At 40.9% G+C, this 26,009-nt stretch overlaps 2 protein-coding genes across 2 annotated transcripts in view; one reads left to right on the top strand and one right to left on the bottom strand.

The window, feature by feature from the left end:
• Positions 1-15,988, top strand: part of LOC142946406 (adhesion G protein-coupled receptor D2) — an 83,204-nt gene extending 67,216 nt beyond the window's left edge. The window contains exon 24 of the mRNA XM_076087602.1: positions 15,315-15,988. Coding sequence (XP_075943717.1) covers positions 15,315-15,452 — 138 coding nt within the window. The 3' untranslated portion in view covers positions 15,453-15,988. The remainder of the gene's footprint in view (positions 1-15,314) is intronic.
• A 3,271-nt stretch (positions 15,989-19,259) lies between these two features.
• Positions 19,260-26,009, bottom strand: part of nr5a2 (nuclear receptor subfamily 5, group A, member 2) — a 62,102-nt gene continuing 55,352 nt past the window's right edge. The window contains exon 7 of the mRNA XM_076088140.1: positions 19,260-19,507. Within this exon, the coding sequence (XP_075944255.1) occupies positions 19,260-19,507 (248 nt within the window). The remainder of the gene's footprint in view (positions 19,508-26,009) is intronic.

Below are 26,009 nucleotides of genomic sequence, written 5' to 3'. Positions count from 1 at the left end.
GTTATTGAGTGGAAGTGTGGTCTCGTTCCAAAAAGTGTGCGAGTCAGTCAAAGGATAAGAGGGTGTGAGTGTTTATGTGTGGCTGGTTAGTTGGTCAAGGTTAACTATATGATGGGAGGTGTGCGTTTGTTATCGGGGCGGTCCTCTGGTTTCAGCACAGACAGGAGTACTGGTTTGCTGTTGCCATTTGAGACTTTCTCTTGACAGGTTGTGCTGTCCAGTCGCAATCAAATATTAGGTTTCAGGGCGTGTGGCGGTTGTTTATAGCTGCGTTTTAATTAGTGATTTGATTCACTATGTGAGATTGTTGTTGTTGCCTTATGCAAAGTTGATGTACTTCAGCTTTTCACCTGCTGCAATGTTGGGAAAGTCAAATATTACGTTGTTTGTGAACAGTCTTATATATTGTGATCCTATCAGAATAAAAGCATTATGCTTTTTCGGCCCCCTGATCACTGAACTGTGAGCAATGCAGTGGCACCATGTTGTGGTTTGAAATAAAAATGTCATTTGTCCTTAGCTCAGGATGGTTCATAAAGACTCTAGGGTGCTTAACGTTTCGGAAATGTACAGTAATGAACTTATTCATTACTTAGTCATTTTACTTGGTCATTTTCCAAAATATTAGGATTTGGAAGCAAAGGGGGAAACAATGACAGTAAAACCAAACGCTATAGAAGATATGTCTTTTTTTAATCTTTCAATCGAATCTGCTTTCGAACCCCATGTTCTCAAAATATAATATAACATAATCTATTTTTTTTTTTTTATTACACTTTTTTTAATCCAAATTAGAAACGTAACAGTTTTCAATAGACCTTTTCCAAAGCATCCATAGGCTCGTGTGATCTGTTGCATAAGACATATTCCTGATTTTGCCATGCTGAAATCACCCCAGTTGACCTTTCCAGCCTGCTGAGTGTTTCAGTGTTGGACCTGCTAGCCATAGCTCCCTCTGAGTACTATTCACACGCGATTGGGAGTCCCATGACAGGCCAGCTGGAACCTTCAATCCACCCTCCCCAAACACACGCAAATTCTCCATGGAGCCACCACTGGCCAGCCAGCCTGTCAGTCATTCAATGGGAGGGTTACTGTATGAATGCCTGTGTGTGTGTGTGTGTGAGTGAGTGATGGGGGCGTTGTTGGGGCTTCCTGTTTTGGCCTGTGTACTTCAGTCCTTCCTGGCAGGAGGACTGCTGGTGTCATGTCTGTCAGCTATGGCACCAGCAGCAAGACACATAAAATACACATGCATTTAATCATTTTTACATGTCAAAAACCTATTATATCTGTATCATATTCTTGTCAATATGGAAAATTCTCTAGAACAGCATTTAGGCTAGAGCACGCGACTCAAACGAAATCCAGACGAATTATCCTGGATAGGTTAGCAGATCTTTAAACCAAGGTGAGGCAAGTTATATTCTATTTTTTACAGACTGTTAAATTCTCCCGTACCACACTGGAAAGATTTCTGGACAAACAATAAAACATGGTTCTCCACCTGTGGCCAGCATTTCCATCATATCAGTTAATCAAAAACCCGAAGAGAGCCCTCCCACTTCTTCTCTCTCAGGCTCACTCTACAACCCACGACAAAAGCTATTATATAATAATATACATATTTAGGCCAACATTTGCTAATTTGTGCGCACAAGATATAATTTGTTCCCTCTATTTAATTACATCTTTCCCGTGTTTTGATTCATTTGTGCGCACAAGATAGCGATTCATGGCTTCAATTGAATTCAGTTCCCATGTTTTGGTTTTCGTACGCACAAGATAAGTGTATATACTACATAGAGCCAGCACAGCGCATGCCGCTGGGGTCTCTAACTGGAGTAATGTTGCATATTGTCAAACAGCAATTACGCACGGCTGACCTGCTGGTTACATTCTGTAAAACCAGCATCAGACTGTTGTAAAATAAATAAAGAATCCCCGTGCTTATGTGCACATCAAACCGTCGATTTGATTCATTATGCTACACAGATTCTTCTGCACATCAACAGGCATGTAGGGGGAAAATTGTATATCACTTAAAACATCTCACTCTGCTTATTACTCCCTCGTGATCGTCTGTTCCTGCCAGTCTTTCACCTGCATGCCATCTTTTTTTAAACGAGGCTGGCTTGCTGCAGCTCCACATTTGTATTTATAATAGCCTACAGGTACATGTGTGGCTGCGGTGAGCAACATGACGTGAGAGAGATTGTTCGGGATCAAAACTGTCAGTGCGTCATGACATGGAGAGCTCTGTGATTGAAGAAGGTGAAAGTAATGAATGTGATAAGCCATGATTGTCCAGCATCTAATGAACCCACCTATTATAACACCTTCTTTCTGATCCCACCCAGTGCCCAGGTGCACCAAGTGAGTAGAGGTGTGGACTTTTCTCGATTCCTAAGATGTAGAGGTGATCGACTCTGCATTTCTGCAGTGGCAAAATATCATCGGGAGTTTGGTTTTGAAACCATCAACTCTTTATTGGGTTTTGCTGTCATTTACCGTTGGTTGCGTTTGTTTCTCTCCTCTCCTCTGATCTGTGTTTCTCGAAGGGCGGGCCTTACACACACGGTGTTCGCGGAGCTGAGAAACGGCACTCAGCATACCATTAACATGTTGCGCTCGTTTTTTCCAAAAGTGTGTTTGGCACGCTCCACCTGACTGCAATCTGGTCACGCCGCTGGAAGAGTTACCATTCCAAAAAGTCCCAGACGAAAAGTCCCCTCTCCTTCAACCAAAACGTGGGAACGATTTAATTTAATTATCATCTTGTTCACACAAATTAGTAAATTAAGGCCCCTGTATATCCAGTATATATATATATATATATATATATTGTATCTCTATGGCCACTCCAGAGCTCTGTTACAAAGAGATTTGGTGTATTATGGTAAAATGCCTTTCACAGAGAATATATCTAGTACTTTTTCCACTCCTGCTCTCTCACATACTCCAATATCCACATAAACATATGCACAATCAAGTGTTTACGTCACACACACACACATACACTAACTCATGCCTCTTCATGAGAGGTGGGTACGTCTTGGGGGGGAGCACCAGTCATGTTCCATTAATCTGAAGCAACCAGTGGTGATTGATCAATTAGCCCTGCTTAAAGCTGGGGCTCAGGCTGATCAATAGCACTGATCACCAGCCAAAGGTTTTTCATTAAGACCTGCTGCTCTGCATGAGCAGACTCCATTAGCATAGACCAAATGGGCTGCGAGGAATGCAAATACCAGAGTGAAACCATTCACTCACACACACACACACATAGGCCACATAGCTTTGCCCCATAACTAATGTTACGCATGGATGAAGGAGAAATACATATATAGAATCATCATTATTATAGTGTGTGTCACATATTACTGAACTCAATTATATTGGATTATACAGTTATTGTGTCTACCCTTCTTATAGCAAAAGTAATGAGAGTTTAATTTATAAATTTGGTGTTCCCCTTTTCCCTTGAATTTACCTCCATAAAATTCCACAAATTTAACTCCAGCATTGCATTTTACAACAATGTGGAGTTATCTGGTATTTAAAAAACATTTTTTGAAATTTGTAAATATTGAATGGTGAATTAATTTGCCTTATGGTATGATCTATGATATAGCGAAGACTTGGGTCTTCGCTATATCATAACGCCCTTTTTTTAAAATAAACAACTGAATCCCTTGTGTTCATAGCAGAGTTTATGCATCCACCATGTTGTTTAGTATATGCTGCTCGCTATTTGTCTACTAATTGATTATGGGTGGACCACTGATAAGTGAGACTGCGTTGTTACCACAATGTCAAAAGCAGCACTCATGAGCTCAGAATGATACTTTGAGCAAACTCTTCCTTTCTACATGGTTATGATGTTCTCTATAAGAATGGCCCCAAATAATTATGTACTAAAATATAAACATGCAGTATATGAGTCACTGCCTCAAAATAGTCTTTATGGTACCATACTGAGCATGTCTGGCAGTATTTCCCTTCCAGCCCACTCATTGTCAATCTTTTTGTTAGTTACCTGAACAACAGCGGATGTTGCCGCTCAACAGCGACATTTCTCATCCACGCCCCGATCAAACCCACGGGATCATCCGCAGCTTAAAACAGAAACACATCGGCCAGCTACCACTGACAAACTCACCTTTCTCACCCTTTCTTAACCCTCAGTGGGGTCGAGAGCCATTGTTTCACATAAACAATCCTCATTGAATTAGAAACTGGCTGCATGCTTTGTTCAGTGAGGCCGATGCGTACTGCTGTCATGGGTCCTATCGTTAATGTGCCATCACTGCACCTCACATCCTCAGCAGACACAGGCAGCGCTGAGCTTATTTCCTCCATCTGTAGGTGAATATGTGCGCACATACGCATGTGTGTGTGTGTGTGTGTGTGATAGTCAGCATTAAATCTCTCAACAGAGAAGAGGGCAAATAGGCTTTGTGGCATATAGGGTGCTTTGGTCACTGGTTTACACGCCCACACAATCTGTATCTAGTCTAACCAAATCTATGACAGACTGTAACAAAAGATGATAGTAAGGATGAGGATAGTAATGAATTATATCACTGGATTCTTTATTTATTTTGAATTTTTTTGTCAAACATCACTTTGTTTTAATTTTTATCCTTTTGAATGTTCATTAGTATTTATTGTTGAATATCTGTATGTTTCAATCAGATTTCTTAGTGGACATAGAACGTTGGAATTTACGTGATTGGTTGTTTATCCATAATTTCCATAATAACTAATGAATACTAAAATAATACTACCTTTGTAAAGCCTAAAATGTTTTTGATACTGTTTCTTTAAGGCATTAAAATCACCTTGGCAGTAGGTTACGTTTGTAGTGTTTGTATTGGATTTCATAATTTTTATTCGTCCAAAAAAACCAAGAGAGGTCATTAGCGTTAGAACAAGGTTAAGGGTTGGGTAAGGCTAAGGGATAGAGGGAGAGAGAATCAAGACTCTTCAAGAGGAGATACCCAGAAGTATGGCAACACAAACGTGTGTGTGTGCTTGTAACTGTGTGTGTTCTAACGGAAAGGAAGGGAGTTGGTCTCAGAGATACTGAGGCAGACAGGAAGAGATCATCCTGGTGTTACCATTGCTGGGGTTGAGGCCTCTGGCTCTCCAAACCCCATACATAGTGCACACGCACGGTTATTGCTCATACGCTCACACACACACACACACACACACACACGCAGATGCAAATGGTTGGGGATGTCAGTGTGCACGAAGTTACAAACATGAATGGTATGTCTCCTTCCTCTTGGCCTCTCACCTCTTGACTCTTTTCCTTCTCTGGTTGGTGTCATTTTCATGATCTTAAGATTGCACCTTTTGAAACCGCTTAACTGTCCAAAGTGTCCACCCCGCCTGCCCAGCTACATATGTAACATAAACACTATTTGCGCTGATTTCCAAAGAGTTTGATGAGCTTTTTCTCAGGAATGGCGTGGCAGCAGAACCACACGGACATTTCCGTGTGGGTGGGTGGGGGTGGGTGGGATGGATGGATGGACGGATGACACCCGTATCCATCCCCACTGGGGAGAGGAAGTCCCTATCAGAACACAACAGGAAAGAGACAGAGCAAAAACAAGTGCATGTCTTTTTGGACATTAAATCACTTCCTGTAGGGCCCTGGGCCGCCTCCCCCACCCTCCACAGCCTCCACCTCTCAGCCCAGTTTAACCACCCTTTTTGGCTGACAGAGAAATTGATCAGGCCTCTTCATCTGTACGTGTAGAAAGTGTGCATGTTCCTGTGCGTACGTCTCTAAGGTATTGCACTGATGAATGAAATATCTCATCAATAACAGAGAGAAGAGTCTTGAGACCCCGTCTAGAGCAACTGTATTTAAAAAAAAAAATCTTTTAACAATATTAAAGAAAACTCCTTTTTTTTTTAAAAGTAAAATCTGTTGCCTTTTGGCCACAGCATATATATATATATACTGTATGTAATGCTGTGCAGCCTGCCAATCTGATTTATCGCTGTGACTTGCAGATGTGATGAGTATCGTAGGATGCAAGTGCCATATAGTAAATCCCTGCATCCCAAGCCCCGAGTCTGGACCTGGTGCTTTGATCTCCATCCAAGAACGAAAACAAAGGGACACAAAGGTTTATCTGTAGCTGGTGCAGGAAAAGGCCTTTTTAATGGCAACAGGAAAAGACAATGACCACCGTTTTCATTTACAACAAAAACACCAGCCTCACTCTGCCTGTCTTGTCATTCTTACAAGTTTTGTGTTGTAGTGAATGGCTCATTGCAGACATCAGACATCTTGAGTAAATTGCTTACGTATATTGATAATGCGGCTCGCACACAATGTCGCCTCGTCCAGGGCACAGCTGTGAAAAATATGACTTCCTTCCTGTAGGCAATTTCCTGTTTGCCTGTCTGAATTCAGGTCAGGAGAGGGGGATAGTGGTCGCTACCTCATCCACTCTTATCCTTCCACAGAGGTGACCTGATGATGCAGGATGCCGTGGAGCCCAGTGACATTATTTTGAACGAAATAGCTGTCCCTCTACTTCTCTAGTTTTTCATCGTTCTCACTTCTTCTCTCCGCCCTTAATAGAAATATTCCCAAACTCATCTTTATCTTCCTCTGTCCCTCCCTTTCAACGCATGGAAAGGAAAGAAATGCATTGGCAAAGATAAACTGTTCTTTCACTCTTTCTTCCAACATCCCAAATGGGTAACATTGGAGAGCAGCCTCTTTTATCCACAAAACACAAAAAAGGAGATATGACATTATTTGCGTTTTCTGCTCTCCGCAAGACTTAAGAGACCCCACCACTCTCGCTAAAAATACGTCTCAATTGCACACATATGGATCTTCCTGAGGCACCCTGTGTGTTTCATTTTCTGCTGATTTGCCTAAAACAGGCAGCAGCCGCTGCTGTGAATGTTTAATTTAAGAGCTCATGTTCCCCTCTGTACGATATGTGGTGGGAGGGAGCATGGACGGGTTTGACGAGGGGGGTCCGATGGTTTGGTTGGGGGAAATGTGGGGGGGGGGGGGGGGGGGGGGTCTGATGGAGACCCCCAAGTCTCCGGGCACAGTCATTAAGATGGCTCCTCGGTCTGGAGATGAGAAAGCGTGCTCGGCACTCTGGGCTCATTGAAGATGCTCCCCAGCCTACTTGGTGCATCCATTATTTATGAGTTTTTACAAATTCAAACTGACATTTATATCAGTTGTGGATGTCTGTTTCTGATTTGGCTGTACTGGGTGTGTCTGTCCTCCCACCGACAAGATGAAAATATTGGTCAGATACATCTGCTTGGTATTACAAGGCAACAATTCTACTGTTGGTTGCAGGTGCTTTATTACTTTACTTGTGTGCTTACTCTTTTTGCTTTATTGAAAGTGGTTTCAGAGTTGAATGGTTGAATAATGTTCACATATTAGGTGGTGACGAGTGATGTGAGGTCGATCCACAACCCGCAGGTCTGACGGGTTCGGGTAAGCTTATTCTAAAATATCACTGGTTCGGGGTTATCGGGTTAGTTATTACTAACTTACAGAAGCTTTGGCTGCAACAGTCCAACATCTCTTCTGCTCTCTCTGTCACTCTCTCTCTCACACACACACACACACACACACACACACACACACACACACACACACACACACAAACGCAGCAAGCGCCACAGCCCTCAGTCCTGACAATTGTGCTACTATAATGCATAAAGTTGCAGCTTGTGGTTGATTTAGGCATATTGTTGCTGGTTGGGTGGTGTGGATCGGCTCCCATAATGGGCGGGGTAGGTGTGGGTATTAAAAAACCCTGACCCGTGCATTCTTAGTGGTGACGCAAAGAACAGGTTTTAATACACCTCCATTTATCACAGTGAGTTGCTGGTGTTGTTTTCACTTTGTCAGTCTGTGTATGTGTGTGTGTCATGTGGACAGATTTTGTCGACGTGACAGCTTCGCAACAGTGCAAGATGCAAAAGAAATGCAAGACTAGGAAGATGGGTGTGGTTCGAGCAATTGTGGAATCCCCCCTACCACACACACAGACTCACACACAATTTACGCCCCTTTGCTATCCAGTCATCATTTGGTTAATTTATACTTAACAATTACTTAGTAATTGATTATACATGTTATCTTTAAAGTAAAACACTAAAGAAAATGCATGATGAAGGCAAAATAGAAGCGTGTCTTTGCTGCCTACAACCCCAACCTTGTTCCACCGTGGCTGAGCCAGTATTGATCCGATCGCTGCCCTGTGCTTTGGTGTGCAGCCTCAGGCTTCACACAGCCTCACCTCACCTTACATCACTCACCTCACATTAGACTCTGAGCTTGATATGCACTGTTAGGCTCTGGTACACTCCCAGAGAGAGAACTTGTCAAATGCCAGTTAACATGAGCTCTACCAGAAGACTGCCCACTTGCTGTCAATCTTGCGTTGGGTGCTGGAGGTCAATTCAACAATGCTGTTCCATCTATTATGTGTTTTTGTTTCCTAGAGTAGTATTTGGAAATTTGCAAATGTGTTGTTGGTTATTGTCAGTAGAACCTTGATTAGACGCAGAACATTTTTATTCTTTGTTTTCTCTATCGCTGTCATTTTTTCACCGATTCTGATCTTGTGGGAAAATAGTTACAGAATGGATAACGCATCATTTTTAACCTTTACTTATCAGGAGATTATTAGATTGCATTTTATTTTCCAGCTTTATTGTCCATTATTTTGTCTGTCTCTTATTGTTTAACCCAGCAGATAGTGTTTGTCTCTCCCTCCCTGTACCGTACCCACTTATTTTATACCTGGCAGTTATATGGTATTCAAATATACACTGCCTTTTAGGACTGGGCCATGGTCTTGTGGTGTGGGTTGCAGCTGCCTCAGCAACTAGGACCAGGCCTTTTAATGATATACAACAGAGGTCCAGCCAAAACAAAGCCTTTACACACACACATTGTTCCTGTTAGCTCCCAGGCCAGAAAGCACAGGATGGCAACAATCAAATGTTAACATTATTGAGTTAATAGAGGTGAAAATTAGTGATTCAGTGGAGCGGATCCAGGCCTTGTCAGGTGTAGCTTGATCAACACCAGCTCGACAAACTTAGAACTCCAGGTGATGAGAGACAGTCTTTTCCCTGTTACACTTAACTCCTGGCCTCTCTGAGGCAAAGCCACAGCTCCAAACAGATGCTGACGTTATGTTCCCAAAAGGTCTTTCCTGGGGCTCACACTCTCCTTTTTCACCGCTATGTTTAAGTCTGTGATGTTCATTTATAGGAACCACTATTACAGTGTTATTGCTGCCTCTGGCAAAGGACCCAGCCTCTCAAGAGTCCTCAGTAGCTTACAGAAACTGTTGCTGTCCCAGAGGAGGGACAGCAGACTAAATAATCAGTTTCCCATCACAGTGACAATCTGAGAACAGCTGTTTGCATCTGAAGGCCTGCCAGCAATTGTCTGCGACGCTCTGACACAGAGAAGGAAAGAAAGGAGGTATGGAGGGAGGGAAAGATGAAAGGAACGTTTCTAACTGCTTGATTCAGTCCTCTGAAGGGTTTTGATATTGATCTCACCAACAGACCGGCAGATGTATGTGTAGAGACACATGCACAAATACTTACATCCATCTGTGGACACACACATGCACACATTACCAGAGACACACATTGACACACACTTAATTGAGGCTGAATGTTTTGCTTTTGTCATAGGTATGGAATGCAGTACATTCAAGGATATACAGTATTTGTTTAATGATGCAGATGTACTTCTTTCTTTGTTTTGCAACATTTATGAAAAACAAAAAGTGCTTATGATTGCAAACAAACACTGATTTTAAAGCCAGTTTGGGAGTAAAGACAGTCCACTGAAAACTCTTACATTAAGGCCAGTCTGCAATTGGTGTGTTTTCAAATACTGTGCATCACCTCCTCAGGCATCTGGTTGAAATTTCACAGGGCCTTGATGTATTGAAGCATTCAGTCTTTAGTAAAAGCAGTGTTGGCCAAATCATTTGCTGCCTTTGTTTGACACCGGGCATGTCTCTCAGCTCGTTAATGTTTGCACAAAAGGCATCATTATGTACGTGCATGTACTCTCACTTCAATTTATTTCTGCAGATGAATAGCTAAATAGATCCTTGTATGTGAGCAGTTGTAACAAAGAGTGGCGCAGGTGGAATCAAACGCAGGAGACGACAGGCGATAGTAACTTGGAGAAACAACTTTAAATCAAGGCTCGATGCGGGCGAGGCAGAACTCCGACGAGAGTACGAAGTGCAGGTGAAGAGATGGGCAGAGAAGCGGAGGTGAGGGGAATGATGTGATTAGGCAGGCAAACGGGTTGGGAGCTTAGTGGCTGGGAAATACAGTACATGAACACAGGAGGAAGAACACAGCACAGAAAACACAAAAAACAACTTTGTACTGTATGTCTACACTGTATTAATGACATTGTCGGTACACAAATCTGCTCCCAGCATAACTTGTGGGTAATTATCTGACATCTGGGGACAGAAATCTGGTCTCCATAACATTAACCATTTATTTAGAGTTTATACTTAGCTTTAGACATAGGACCAGAATTAAAATTAAGTTCGGGTTCGGGTTGTGGTTGGGCATGTAGCAAACTTCAGTAATATAAAATGAATACAATGTTGTCACAAAGAAACTGATTCAGTCTATTCCCAGACCCTGAACCTTTTTACTTTCGTTGTTCCAAACACTTGGTATTAGGTCACAGATTGAAACTTACAGAGAAGTACATCAAGAAGCAAGTAAAGTATGTGAGGGTCCCGATTTCCAATAGCTTGCTTTTTTCTGTTAAAGCACCTGTCACAAAAAGCTTTATTTTTGAGTGCAAGACAGTCTAATACAGTTGTGTAATAGTCTGCAGTCTGTTCTGGGAAGAGGTGATGAGAAAAGTGATGTATGTTCCCTCAGTAATAACTGCAATTTCAGAAGCAGAACTGTATAGATTATATAGGTATGAGCAAAACTACAAGCTAAACCTGGAGATTCTGTTGTGGAGGTTTTGCTGGCCACTGTTCAAGTGTTAAAAGTTGAACAATAAGTAAAAGCAAATCTCCAGGCTTTTACTTAAAAAAAAAACAACAGGATCAAGCATAATCTGTCATTAGTTCCTCAACAAATGAAACATCAGGTGTGACAAAATATCAATACACTTGAGAATCGTGATTTTCTGTTTTTGAGATGCTGTATCGATATTTAATTAATCGTTCACATGAACATATTTGTGGCAGACAGTGGCCTTAGATTGCACAAAAAGTATTGCTAAAATGTTAGATGTTGAAGGGACTGTGATCCATTTAAATGCAGATCCTACTATTTTGACGGCATTACAACTTTCTTTTGCTCAGATTTTACATGTAGCATATGCGATGTGTTCTTTACACTATGACAAAATCGCAATAAATATCGTAATATTTCGAAATATATTGAATCGTAACAACTGTGTCATGATACGTATCGAATCAACAGATTAATACACAGCCCTGCATGTGGCTACTAGATTTTCCCTCCACTTCTTGCTGTAATTGAATTGTTTTTTTCATATTGTTTTTTTCATATTCCAAAAATATCATCTTTTTTTCTGATAAACATATAGTGTTTACCGGGATTGTGCAGCGGATGAACAGTATTGTGACATTAAGGTTGTCATGTTATTACAGACGCTCCTCTTTCTTTGACGTTCCCGCAGAGCTCTCTTTTTGACACTGTCGAAGCAAAGGTCAAGATTTCACGTGCAGTCAAGCATTCACCTTCGCCACTTGGCTGAGGTCTGGCAAGATTAATTCTTTGTGTCATCTCTCGACAGTATGTGCCAGGTTCATCTTTCCCTACAATGGAGCCAAACAAACAGAGGAGAAAAGTGTGTGCCTGAAAGTGTGTGTGTGTGTTTGTATGTGTTTTTAAAAGACATTGGCGCAACCGTTTTAACAGGGCGACTCTGTTTGAATTAGATGTTCTAACCCCCCGCTTGCTAAATGGATTTCTGAAGTGGCTGTAGTTGGAGGCTTTCAATCGGATGCAACCTTGAGTCCTTTTTTATGTGAGCTGTGTAGGATTTAAGTGCTGGTATAACATGAGCACGACTGAATGAACGCTCCTCATTTTTTAAAATTGAAAAATCTCCAAAGGCTCTCCCCATTGTGCAGGCAATTAATGGAATGCTGGCAGCGAGGTTCAGGTGCTTAAAAGTTGTATTTTTTCTCTCTCTCTCGCTCTCTTTTTAATGACTAATAAAGGATAATCATCGTGGAAAAAAAACATCATAATGCTGTAGGCTTTCTCTTTATGCACAATGATGTATAATGCATGCTTTGAAATGAAACGGCAGCGGCCTTCGAACCATTCCATCTCCAAACCTTAGTGTATTTGCTTTGCATGCCACAGTGAGGCTTTTGCATTACAATAGTGAGTGTTCCCATTAACAATGCTAGCCTATTAATTTGATCTTTACATTTTTAAAGTTTGTCCGTCAGGCCGCCAAACAATGGGTCCCCCAGTTGCTGTTTGGTATAAGTGATTAGAAAGTTGACTAATTGCCTCTCTGAAGATTTGTGCTGTTTCTTTCTAGCTTCACTTGTGAGCCTCCACCAGTTTTACCCCTCAAAAACGGATGAGTAAACCATTTTATTCATAAATAAATGCTTTCTTCCCTTTGTTTTAGAGATCAATTAATTTCAGACCACCATTAACAAAGAGAGTATGGTGATATACAAGGCACAATCTAAATAAAATGCCAGTTACAGTTAATTTGACATCAGTGCTTCTTTTTTTAAAATCAGGACCAACACCACGAAATAACTGCCAATGCTCTCATGTTCTTTTTTGTATAATGATTTATGATGAATGGCAGTAACTAAAAATAGCTTTGTCTGAACTTCCCAGAACTAAACTACAGTTCCAGTAATAACTCATAGTCACTCAATAATGAACAATAGGAAGATGGCTCAGCAGTGGCGGTGCTCGTTCTGGTGATGTGCTTTTATGCGATAATTTTCAATTAATTAGCTTGGAAGGTCTTTTTATTTTGAGGGAACTTCTTGGTTTAGCATAAAAAAAACAAAAAACAGAGCTACTGAATACTGAGGTGAGAATACAAAAAAAAGTAGCCTACATTCAACTTGATGACGTAGAATGACAGTAAACAAAGATGTGCAGAATCAAGTCCTTTTTATTTAAACTTATGGTGGTCGCTTGTAGAAAGTTCTCAATAAGGAAGAATTTTAATTGCATTTACAGTAAGTGTGTTGTTGTGTTCAAACGTTATAATCTGATTGATGTGATAGGTTACCCTTATTGATTATTCCACCAGATGTACCACCGTGTGGCGCTGGGTGGGTGTTCATTACATAGAAAATGGTTGTGCTTTTCTCAGACCTCCTGAGCCTCCGGTCCTGCCTGCCACTGGACTGAATACCATTCAGCCTATTCCCGTGTTCAGTTGCACCTTTTTCTTCAATCTTGGAACACTTCCAAATGCTTTTGTTTTTTCTTGTGCCCTCAATCTCTTTCTCTTTGACTGTGCTTTGACAACGCAGGGAAACATACAAGCACATCTCGGTAAACACGAGTGATGTGGTTCCAGAGTTTAAAAGCTTCACACATAACACTGGCAGACACAACTTGAGGCTGTTTGTGTGACGGAAAGGAAAGCTTGCTAAGAAACTGACAGCACTGCATTTGTATGTGTGTGTGTTTATGTTGCTTTTGGCAAGTTATTCATTTGTGTTTTTTTTTTGTTTTTTTCTTGCTCTCTGTGTGGTTATCTTTTGAGTTGGTCGGTTTGGCGCTGATGTCCACCTTCGGGGATGCGCATAGCATGCATTTCTGAGTATTTTCACCTGAGGCTGCACTTGTTAGAGTCTGTGGATAAATGTATATACATTATTTATACAAATTCAGGGCGAGTGAAAGCAGGTTTAACACATTTACAGACAGGAGGCCAGGCACTGCAAGCCAAGCTCCAAGTGAGGATTGCTACGCTGTGCACCGGGGATCGAGCTGGCCTCTTGCCCGGCTGTGACCAGCATCCTTAATGCTGCACGAGAACACTATCATCAACACCTCAGCAATCCAATACTCCCTCGTATCATTTGCTTCATGAAGAGAAAATGAAAAAGAATAGATGTCAAAAGTTTGGTTTGTTATTACAAATACAAGAGACTTTTCAGCAGTTTCTGCTGCACTGTGATTCTTTCAGATTGAGTTTGCAGAGACTCTTATAATCCCAGTGTTATTACACTTATAGGATAGGCAACCTTTCAACACCTTGCTTATTTCAGAAGAACAAAATGTTCATTTTAACCTCAACATGGATGTATTGGGGTATCAAACAAAACATTAGAAGACGTGAATATATCAGATTGAGAGCGAGGTAGCAGCAGGTTGGATCATTCAAAGGAAAATGGCCTTGTGGGGCTGTAGTTTGACAATTATTCTTCATTTCTTAGCACAGGATTGCATGTATTCTTTCACAAAACTCTACCTGTTGAAAAAAGTCTTTAGATCATTCATTAACCTTGTGTGACTTTGTGAGCAGATGTATGTTTCAGTAAATAATGGAGGTCTAATTTGTATTAACGCCAACATTTGTGCTGTTGAAGGTTGAGACGGGGCGAAACGAGCTGCTCTTTAAATTTGAATTGCTTTTGAGATAAAATTGTTAAAAACCAAGCTTAAAGACTTCAATTCAGGTTAATATTTTCACCCTGGTTAATACGGTTGTAAATATTTTGCTATTTCATCAATTTAAAAAAGACTTGTTTAGTTATATAATCTAACTGAGGCAGTTTGAGAACAAGAGCCAAACAAAAGATTCAAAGAGTCACAAGCAGTAAAGGTCATTGTCATACGAAGTAAGACCCTATACCCGACAGAAACACTGATCGGATAGAAAATAATCTTACTGAATGCCAAAGGAAATGTAAATCAAGGTTACAGTTTAAAAAAAAAGCAGGACACAATGTTTAAAGACATTTATGTGTCATTCAACCACAGGGGCAGTATTTTATATACGGAACGTTTGGACTAGTGGCCAAATTCAATGACAAAATGTGCTTTTACAAAACCTTAAAGATACGATAACTAAGAATACTGTATTCTGTAATTCAACTTTCTCCTAAAACAAAGTGGAAAATGTTCCCGTCCTCTCCTAAATCTACCAGTGAATTGTATGGCCTCAGTCTTTACTGTTATTACAGTGTAAACAGATATTGTTTTCCTAATTTGACTTGACACTCCCCGCTTACCAATCCCTGTCTCCCATCCAGGAGCCTCCTCCCTCAGAGGCGGATGCCTTGCCGGCTGGTTGTAGTCTTCATGTTCCCATGGAGCTGGAGTTTACAGCTTCCTGTTTCCCTCGCAGCCCTGCGCCTCACAAAAGCTGTGGCCTCGTCCACGTTGACTGACCTGGATGTCGACGGTGATTGTAGTTTCATATTGTGATTCTATTTTTTTTTCTTCTTTTTTTGTGAAATCGGAGTTGGTGACATTTGTTTCTTTGTATTATTCCTCCCTTTTCTTCAACAAAGGTTCAGCTACGATCACTGTGGAGATGCAGTGTTGCATACCTTATTTTCAGATATCTAGGAAGGGACTCGTTCTTCTTTCAACTTTGCCTTTATTTTAAGATACAGTGCATGTTAATGAAAGCTAAATGCTCAATTATGATTAACTTAATTTTCTAAGGTTTCACTAAAGTTTGTTTGTTTTTATTTGGTTTGTTTGTATGTTTTTCGTGGTATATTCCCTTTCATGGCTTCACTTGCTGTACGTTTGCTTGTGAAAGCATTACGGTATTTTAAATTGCCAAATTGTTAAAGTGTGCGGCAGTACTGCAGTCTGTTACATGAACTAAGTGATGGAGCGTATATGTGACCCATTAGTGTGATATTGGATTCAGGTGGACACTTTTACCACACGCCCCCCCCCCCCCCCCCTCCCCCTTTCTCTCCACTGGTTTACTGTCACTCCACTGTCAAACTATCAATAAAGGCCAGAAATGCATGGGACAAAGAGCTTAAGCAGAACAACTGATTCCTCATTTGATCTCATTCCTGTATGTTTTACTAAAATGCTATTCAAGGGATGTTGGAATAGCTTTTCATTTTTTCCCCACAAAAAAAAACATATAATGGAACTGGACAGAGTTAGTGTGTGCAGGAAGCGAGATTCTGGTGTTATAAGCATAATAATTATTTATTGAAGTGTGAGGAAAAATTCATTTAGCCTCAGAGAGACACTCCCCATGACAGGGGCAGTGATAAGGGGCAACTAGAATGTCAGCAGGAGGGGCAAAGTCATGACAAGCGGGAGGAAAATAGCATTTTGATCCTTTGTGTATCCATGTGTGACATGTGACAGCATACATGAGCATGTGAATGCACAAAGGTAGTCATTGTTTAAGTCCTTAGTAAAGTATTTATCCTGTATACAAGTCTGTGCAGGCAGTTACTCCTAAGCTACAGGTTGTAAAGCAAACAGTTGAATTTCACACCATTCCCTTTAACTTCTGACAGCTGAAGTGACAGAAATCTGTTTCTCCAAACTTTTACGAAACTTCATCTCAAGACAAGCTCCTGTCGGGGGATTGGAGCCGGACTGCAGCAGTTTCATAAACCATGCAGTAAAAAATGGGATTTCTGCATGAAGTCATGCACTATATTAATGTGCATGACTGTATGGCCTGTGTGGGGTACAGAGTTCACCTGTATGTTATAGGAAGTCCAAGGCAGCTGCAGAAACTGAACAGAGAATTTGAAAAAGTGGGTGATAAAAGATTGTCTGATCGATATAGACACAGTTAATGAGAGTGTCAGAAAATGGAGCTCAGGAACTGCTTCTTGAAATGGGGTTTTAAGGGATTTTTTTCTGTACATTAAACATGCCATTGAAAGACTTTTGATCGTTCTATGACTTACAGTAATTGACAAATGCTGACAGGTAAACAAATAAACACCACAGGTTGTTGCTGGGAGGCAAGTGTTGGGACATTTTGAAAACAAAAACAGTAACAACAACTACAGTACATGTGAAAAACTCCACATGAAAATAATTTAGGGTGGCACTTTTTAAGAAGAATTAAAATAAAACGAGTCAGTTTTTGTTCATTTTGGACGCAATACTAGAAGTCACAGCTCACAGAGGAAAAGATGCAGTCTTTGGTATAAGAGCAAACCGGAAAGAACAATGATGATGATGATCAGGTTAAAAAGAAAAACTGATGTGGCACAAACATCTTTCACACATACTTGCTTAAATACAATACTCTCTTCAATGTACTGACTTGCATAAACATTTAAAAGACAAAGAAATTGCCGTGATTATTTTTTTTTTCTTCCTTTTTTTGAAAGCCCATTATTTTGCTCCAGACCTGCATCACTGAACTACGTGTGGAAACAAAACAAGAACATGCTACAGTAAACAAATTTATTCTGGTGCGGACACCTCACGTCATGTAACACAAAGATGGAAACCCAGAGAAGCAATAAATTATCTTCATTAATAAGCGTAACCAGTGACATACTGTACATAAAAAAAAGGTCAAAGCACTGTAAATGAAAAAAGAAAAGTCTACAAAAAAGGTTGAAAGTGAAACGGAATCCTTATACAGCAATGCTTAAGAAACAAATGTTTGAATGCCAGCGGACACAGATAGAAATTAATATTTTAAGTGTGATTCCTTTTTGATTTTAGTGTCTCACGACATAATTTAAGTACTGCTAAAAACAAATAAAAAATAAAACACTGTACACACACCAAAGCAAACCAGAGGGATCTTTTTTTCATTTCGTTGTTTTCATTTTTTAGGAAATCATTGCTTTGCAATTTATGCTTATTCATCACAGTTCTCTCCCATATGACCATATTAATGTAAACACCTGTTGAATTATTCTTTTTTTTATTTTTACAACATTAATACTTTATATATATATTTGTACATATTTTCATTCACATCTGCACGGTTATCTAGCATGGTAATGAAATAAGGCAAGACTCACATAACTGTGACATCAAAAATCTTCTTTTTTTTTTCTCTTATAATACTGATTATTAAGGTTTTTGTAATTTACTTCTTCTGTTCTGCAGCAAGCTTTGGTCTTTCCGGACAAAGGCAGGGTCGATCCTTCTCCGTCTCCAGAATCACACTTTGTTTGAAATAATAAAACAGGAGGGTTTGTTTTTGTTTTTGCAGGAAAAGGGCTATAAATACAGTTGTTTCAGCTGACATTTTTAATTGAATTTATTTAACACTGGTCTTTCTGAGGTACATAGTTTAAGATGATTCGGGGTGGTGGAATAAGAAAGGGGAACCACAAGGTGACCATGAGGAGCAAATGACTACCATTTCATGAGAAAAAAACAAACATCTTAGTATTTTTCTTCTTATCGGCCTATTTATCATTTTGTTCATTAAAGAATCTTCCTCTTTTGGATCGTTTATTTTGAAACCGTCGATTCACCCTTCTAAATCAGATTGAGCTGCCGTGGCGGGCGTCTTATGTGAGTTCAAGGAACAGATGTGACGGTAGGTGAGAGTCCCCGGCCTGGTTGACTGCTTTTCCGTTTGTCTTCACAGTACCAACGGAAGCTAAAAGCCGGTTTCAGTGAGAGAGCACACTGGAGGATCGTCGACCAGAATAAGCCACCACTGTAGTCTCAAAGCTGTCTGAAAGATGGCCCGGGTTACTCAGTTTCCTTTCTCAGCACAAAAAGCCTCTCACAATGTCACCAGCTCTAAAACACTCAAGGGTTGTTAATTCTTTAAGTTGCAGCCCGCCAGTCTTGATAGTCTGTGCTCGTACAGACGATTAGATCCCATCTTGTGCCAAATGCAGTGTTTGTTTCAAGTGTTTGTTTTTTCTTTTTTCCTTTCAGTATTGTCTTTTTCTGTGTGGTTGAGGAGATGTAGCTGTTCTTTCAGACTTTTTTTTTTTTTTTTTTTTTTTTTTTTAATGAAGGGATCCATATGCTGTATGTGTGTGCATATGATCTGTCTCTACGCATGTGTTTGTCCAGATCCGTACTCCAAGTTGTAACTTAAAGATCAAAATGAGCTTAATGCAGACAAGAGTTGCTAACACTCTCTGCTCTCCATCCACCAGGTCATCACTCAGTCAAATCTGAGCCGGGCGTTTAGTCATTAGGAGTTTTTGGGCTGCAACACAACTTTCAGGATGTCTGCTCAGCTGCATTATGGGCAGCGCAGTCCCCTCCTAAGCTCTCTTGGCGTGAAGCATTTCAATGAGCAGGTTGTTGCAGGGCACATCGCCGTTCAGGTGTTTGTAGTAAAGGTATTCTTCGGCCTGCAGGCTGATGGCTCGGATCTCTGGCAGCCGGAGGAGCAGCTGGCCAAACTTGTCTGTTTGCTGCGGGTAGTTACACATGACGTAGTCCAGCAGCGCTGCGTTGACCTGCTCCTGGACACTTTCTACCAGGTGGAAGTTCTCCAGGTTCTTCACATCTACGGGAGCAAGCAAAGCAAGAGGTTAGATAAGATGACCTTTAAGCAATCTCTGTAAGTGCTGTTGAGAAGTATAAGGATAAAGAAATTTAAAAATAATAACAGAGCCTAAACATAGACATAATGGCCAAGAATTACAAACCATCGTGTCTCACACAACAGCTGATTGAGTTTCAAAAGGCAACAACAATAGAATCCAATCATGGTTAGATTGTGCGCATATCCAGTCCTATATTTCGGCAAGGTATACTAGCAAACTTTTTAACATCTGCTGCCTTCATGTCTCATGTTCTTTTTGGCAGAAACTATAACTCAAGACAGTTTTATAGTGTCACAGTATCCTCATGGAGACAAATACATGGGTCATAATGTTTCAGAAAAAGGTTGAAATAATTAGTATTCTCAGGGGACACTGCTACAATGTGACATGTTTGGTTTTTTTATTTTAAAAAGGACTTCAAAATGAACCGCATGACGAAATATCCCTCCGTCCACTTTTTTTCCCCTGTGAATCATCTCTTGAGACGGCGATGTGGAGGGAATCAGGTAAAGGCAAAAAAAATGGTCCTCCACCCAAGAGATTTATTCCCCAGGAGTCAATGAATTATGTAGGGCAGAGTTATAGTCATATTAGTACCAGAGCTGCTCCTTAACCTAATGTCTTCACCTCGTCTTTTATATCGTAACAAAACAGAATGTGTTGTAAAAAAAAAGATATTTACTGTTTTAAAAAACATAAATCTTGTGCGAAACAGTAATCACTTAAACAGCAGGGTGCAATAAAAGCGCGGGAATTCATAATAGTGGGAAGTCTTTTTTTCACTATTAATTCCTTTTTAAAAATACATTTTGCATCTTTCCAAACATATTACCTTTACACGCAGCTATAAGCTCTTTTCCTTGACAATAATAAGCTCACTGGGGGTTTGAACAGATTATTGCAAGACAAGACAAACATTTCCTAAATGGATAATGGCGAACAAAAGCGCTGTGTGTACTTGTCATGATTATGAAGCGCAGTGCTGCAGAATATTTAATCAGATAGTAGCTCTGTGTGTGTATGTGTGTGTGATATTTTATTAATCTGTTTGACCCCAGGTTGAGTGTGCTCACAGTAGGCTAATGTGGAATGACAGAGTCCCTGTGTCTAGTTGACACCTCCGGACCAACACATTCACACCAACCCTCACTAAAATATACCATCTTTAACGCTAAAGGTCTGCCTTTCTCTCAGACACACACGCATACACAGACACTAATCCATGGAAATACACATCATTTTTCTCACACGGTACCCCCTTCCCACACTCACACACACACTCCATCCACCCACCCAGAGCATTAGGAGGAAGGAGGGGGAGATAAATCAGCAGCTAATGAGGTCTAGAGAATGAGAAGCAGGTCCTTGAAGGCACTTCCATCTATGATGCACTCTACCATGCTATTACAATATGTATGTGAGTGTGTGTGTGTGTGAGTGTGTCTGTTTGTTCCTGTGTTGTCTGTGTATGTGTGAGCTGGCGTGTAGCATGTGATCACCGTGACCTCTGGGTGACACGGAGGGGGCTAAATAAGGCCAAGAGAAGGGCAGGAAAAGGGGGAGGGGGTGCGGCCGGTGACAAAGAAGGCTCCAAACAAACATGGCATGTGCTTTTTCCTGCTGCCACTCAGCTGTCTGACCCCCTATCAGACTCCTGAACCGGCTTTCACGTTACCAACACCTCCGAGAACCATTGATAAAGCCTTACATAAGCTAACCCAGTAGACTGAGGGCTTTAGGCTTTAACACACAGACGTCCTACGCAGGTCAACAAGAAAAATAATGCACTTGTTCTTATCTGCACAATAAACAAAATATAGCAAAGACATGGAAATAAAAGTTTCTGAGTTTCTCAAAAAAGTCATTTAAAAATGTGGAGAACGTGTTTATGCATTTTGCTGATTTCAGAAGAGTTCACAACCCTCCACTGCACCTCCCCTCACCCCTTATTTTTCAACTTCATTCAGATTTGTTCTATCATTAACTTTCCCGAAATACCGTCTCAAAGCATAGTAATTTGAGTCTAAACCTGGAATCAACACACAAAATCCCCATCACGTGTTAAGTTTTTAATTGTAGAACATACAACTCCTTATTGTCTAAACCCCCAAATTCCCAGAAAAAAACCCCAGAAGACATGACCTCAGTGTCCTCAGTTACAGCCCTGGTAGTTTTTGGAATACATGAGGGATCATTTCTGCCATAAAAAGATGATAGTTTTGTTGACAGCCATGCTGTCGAACCACTGATTGATGGTAAGAAATTAAAGGGAAAAACCTTCAAATGCAACGGCAAACAAAAAGTCAGAAAATTGATTATAACGGCATACTTTTACAAATTTACTTTGTAGGCATGGTAATTATTTCATCTAAAATAAAAGTAAAAGTAAAAATTTGTAATGTAATCTGATAGCAGCAACATGACAAGGTGAGCCCAGATCACAGCAAAAAAACATATGAGGTGTTGCCATGGTTTCTCAGAAAGATTTTGACTGTGTTTGTGTGTGTAGCACATGAGTGTGTGTACCCATGTGGAGGAGAGTTTGATGGGTGTATGTGTGGCTGTTTGAGGGGGGGGGGGGGACTACAGACAATTTGTACCCAACATCTCTGTCAAGCTAATTAGTGGAAAGTGAGGCAAAAAGACAGCATTTTAATTGCTAATTATTACCAGAGTCCCTTTTGAGAAAAAAAGAGGCCTTCTGAAAAAGAAAGAAAAAGCACAAATGACAAGAGTTCGATACCTAGTCCCGTTTGCAAAGCCAGACAAAAGATAAATAAAAAACACTGAGGTTGATGAGAAATGTTGCTTAATTTTGTTGCTAATCACATCAGACAAGTGGTTTGATTGTAATTTACTGATCATTCAAAGGCAGGAGAGGGGTGATGAAGGAGAGAAAAGGGTTAGGGGCAAAAAAACAATTGATCAATGATTCCCAGACAGTGTCAGGTCGGAGCATTAAGTGTGCTAAGCGCCCCCCCCCTCTCTCTCTCTCTCTCTTTCGCTCTCCATCTCATTGTTCAGTCACTGTGGGACTAATTATCAACTTTTTTTCACATAAAACAGCCACAGCTCGTTGCAGCGCCGTGTCTGAATACTCAAATGGAAACCCTGAGGTCCCGCAGAATACATTGTTTCTTTTGACGGGCGATCATGCTGAAGCCAACGACCTACACACACACACACACACACACACACACATACACACATCCATTCTATCACAGAGCCCCTGAAATCACTGCTGTGCTTTTTAATTAGACAAGATTTGCTCTGTGCTGTGAGTGCGCGTGTGTGTGTGTGTGTGTGTGTGTGTGTCCGCATGTGCTTTTACACTCTTTCACAGCCCCTTGCAATCCACCTGCTCCAGGGACACATACAACATTGAGACACACTGCACATTCACTCATGCAAATACTCGCTCCATTACTACACTATGATCTCACTGATGCCTCACAGACTGGACACTGTGGTGTGCAAAAAATTAAATAAAAAAACATCACTTGGTGTCAAAGTTCAGGCAAACATGCATCACTTTGTTTATGGCTTTAAGAAGCTAAAGCATACTGCACTGTGCAGTATGACAGCCTGGTAAAAGATACTAGAAGGTTAAGACCTGACACTTCAGCCAAATTGTAATAACAAGAGGGGCGAAAAAGATCAGAAAGGGCTGATTATGTGTTGTGCACATAAATGATCCTTTTCTACATTTGGAGTTAAACTCTATTTGCTTAGATTTAATCACATAAAACACCTTTTGTGAAGACAAAAATGTGTTGCAGTTAGGGTAAAGTCATGTTTTATGAATAAAGACAAAACTCATGTGGTATAAGGCATTCACCTGACATGTCAGACATACCTTTTACTACCTCCACACCTCTTTTTTCCATCATGCTATTTCCTCGTCACACTATCACCTGTTTTCAGTCATGTCATCTTGCCGTCATGTTATACATTGCAAAATAACACCATGGTCTCTCAAAGTACACTTTTAGTGCCCCAATCAATAAACCTCAGTCACATGCTGCCAAGTCACTATGCCTTTCAAACTTCACAACATATGTTTCCTGCCTTGTCCAAAAACAACACATAAAACTCTTGGGTCATAAACAGTTATTGAGTCAAGTGCTGTCAGTAAACTTGGCCAATTAAACGCGAGTAGAAGACATACTGGTCACTTCCTGTAAAGGCGGGAATTGGAGGCTCCTGCTCTTCCAATAGGGACTTTCACAGGCGCGTATACGAGCCAAAACGATCAAAGCTGAAGCACCTTTTACTACGGCAGCGGTGCCTCAAAGAACGAGGAGTTGAACCCATGTCCAGGCTAAGTCCTCTTTATTGCACCCTACTGGATTGTTATCAAGTCAGCATTGTCAACTGCTACTTTATCCATTATTAATCTGCCTGACAGCTCGGGTCCAATCAGAGACAGGGGCGTTGAAAGAACAGAACCCAATAACCTATGATAACCCTGGGTGGGTTGACCGGAAAAAGTGAGGACTAAAGACTGCCAACAATAAGCTACATGTAGAGCTGCGTGTTCACTTGGAGAATTCGGCTGTGTGAGTGTGTATGAGTGTGGTGTTAAAAAAGAGGGCAGCAAGGGCAATCAAAGCAAATAAGGTTCACGGGGCAAGGGGCAATGGCCGCATGGTTAACGGTATCACTTAGGCTATAATCTGCTGGGCTTTGTATCAGAGAAAAGCAACCTCCTTTATCCCCATTTTACCCTCAAACCACAATACACAACACAATAAAGTCATGAAGTACGCAAACTCTCACTAACAGCTACACACACACACACACACACACACACATACACACACAGCAGCTTGCATCAATACTCCACTGACAGCATTTCACGTGGAAGTGTGTGTCTGTTTTTTTCCTCTACAGGAGACTCTGCTTCCCTCATCTATCTACGCTTGGCAGCAAACAAGTTTCCCTTCTCCCCGGAGATCTCAGCTTCCTTGTTTTCCTCCAAGTCCCATTTGGGGAATTCCCTTTTGTCAGATACAACGCCTCCACATTAGAGGCGAATAAAAAGACAGGGGAGGGTAAACTGATGTCGATTGCTCCTTAACATTAAACGGTTGTTTTTTGAGACTGATACAAAGGCTAAAAGGATAACTAGCATCATGCAGTGATCATCCTATCACAGGATATATCAGCTGAATGTTGATCTCTAATAACAATGATACATGCAGCTACATGCTGCAAAACATGACTGTTTGTAGATGCGGGGTTAAAAAGCCAGCTGTCATTGACAGAAGCGAGACGCGATAATCACTTAGATATGGGGGATAATGGTGCACACTCTCTGACAGTCTCTCCCGACAGACATTCATAGAGCTTCACTCATTCGCACGTTTGACAAAGTGACAGAAATAGTTGTGTAAATAATGAAGAAAGAGCTAGAGGTAGAGAGAAAAGTTCTCACCTCTGCTCACTAGGCCAATCATGATGTGAAGTGGGTTGTCATTATCAGAAATTGTCGGACACAGCCCCCTTACTCTGACGTGGGGGATAGAGGTTTTAGATGCTGTTCGACCAGTCATACTGGCATATAGGTGCCCTAGAGCTATAATAAAGGGTTAGGCTTGGATTTACATTGAAACACCTGATCCACATTGTTTTTAATTATTATTTTTAGACTTTTTTCCATGTGACAAGAATGTATTTAATGTTATTGTGAAGTGGGGTTAAATGTAATATCAGCATATTTTGCATTCTGGTTATTGCTTCTCCACATCATTATATATATTGTAACAACATACCCAACATATACCTTGGTGGACAGTTTTATCTGAGCCTACAGAGCAACCATTGGCCATAGTTAATTAGGACATTTCTTTTCTTCAGTATCTAATGAAGTGAAAGGATCTCAGGAAGTATCCTTTGCACTCATTAACGGTTTAATCATTTAACAAAGGCCTCACTAAGCCACGAACAGTGACCCTTCATCTTGAAAAGTGACCCTTTGTTTCACCAGCATAGAGTGATATACTGTAGCTACATGCCCTCAAGCTAACATAGAGCCCAGTGTCCAGAGGCCAAATATCCTCTGCGCTAACAATACATAATATCAACTGTTTCACAGTTCCTGGAAACCTGTGGCCACCAATGGGGACGAACTATTGTCAGCGTGTTAGAATAAAGCATGAAGGCTCAATTTGCTCTCCGACTCATCAACCCCTCCCTCAGGGGGACCAAACGCCATGCGGCTATGAAAGAGAATTACGCAGGAACGGTCCAGTTGGGGATACATTAAGTCAAATCTTAACCTCCTCCGACAACATTGCTATTGTTGTTAAGCTACACAGGTAGTGGCCGGTTCAGTCCTGTCGCCCAAGGACGGGTCGGCGGGCTCGGCGGGGCGATGGAGAGAGGTCGAGAGATATTGAGAGGAAAGGAAAAGTGCCTTAGGTCCCATAAAATAAACAAGAGAAAAGGCGCTCCGAGCAG

The sequence above is a fragment of the Anarhichas minor genome, unplaced genomic scaffold (genome assembly GCF_050575085.1).
Source record: "Anarhichas minor isolate MPS153535 unplaced genomic scaffold, ASM5057508v1 ptg000010l, whole genome shotgun sequence".
NCBI classification, from domain to species: Eukaryota; Metazoa; Chordata; class Actinopteri; order Perciformes; family Anarhichadidae; genus Anarhichas; species Anarhichas minor.
This window is presented reverse-complemented; position numbering and strand designations above follow the sequence as displayed.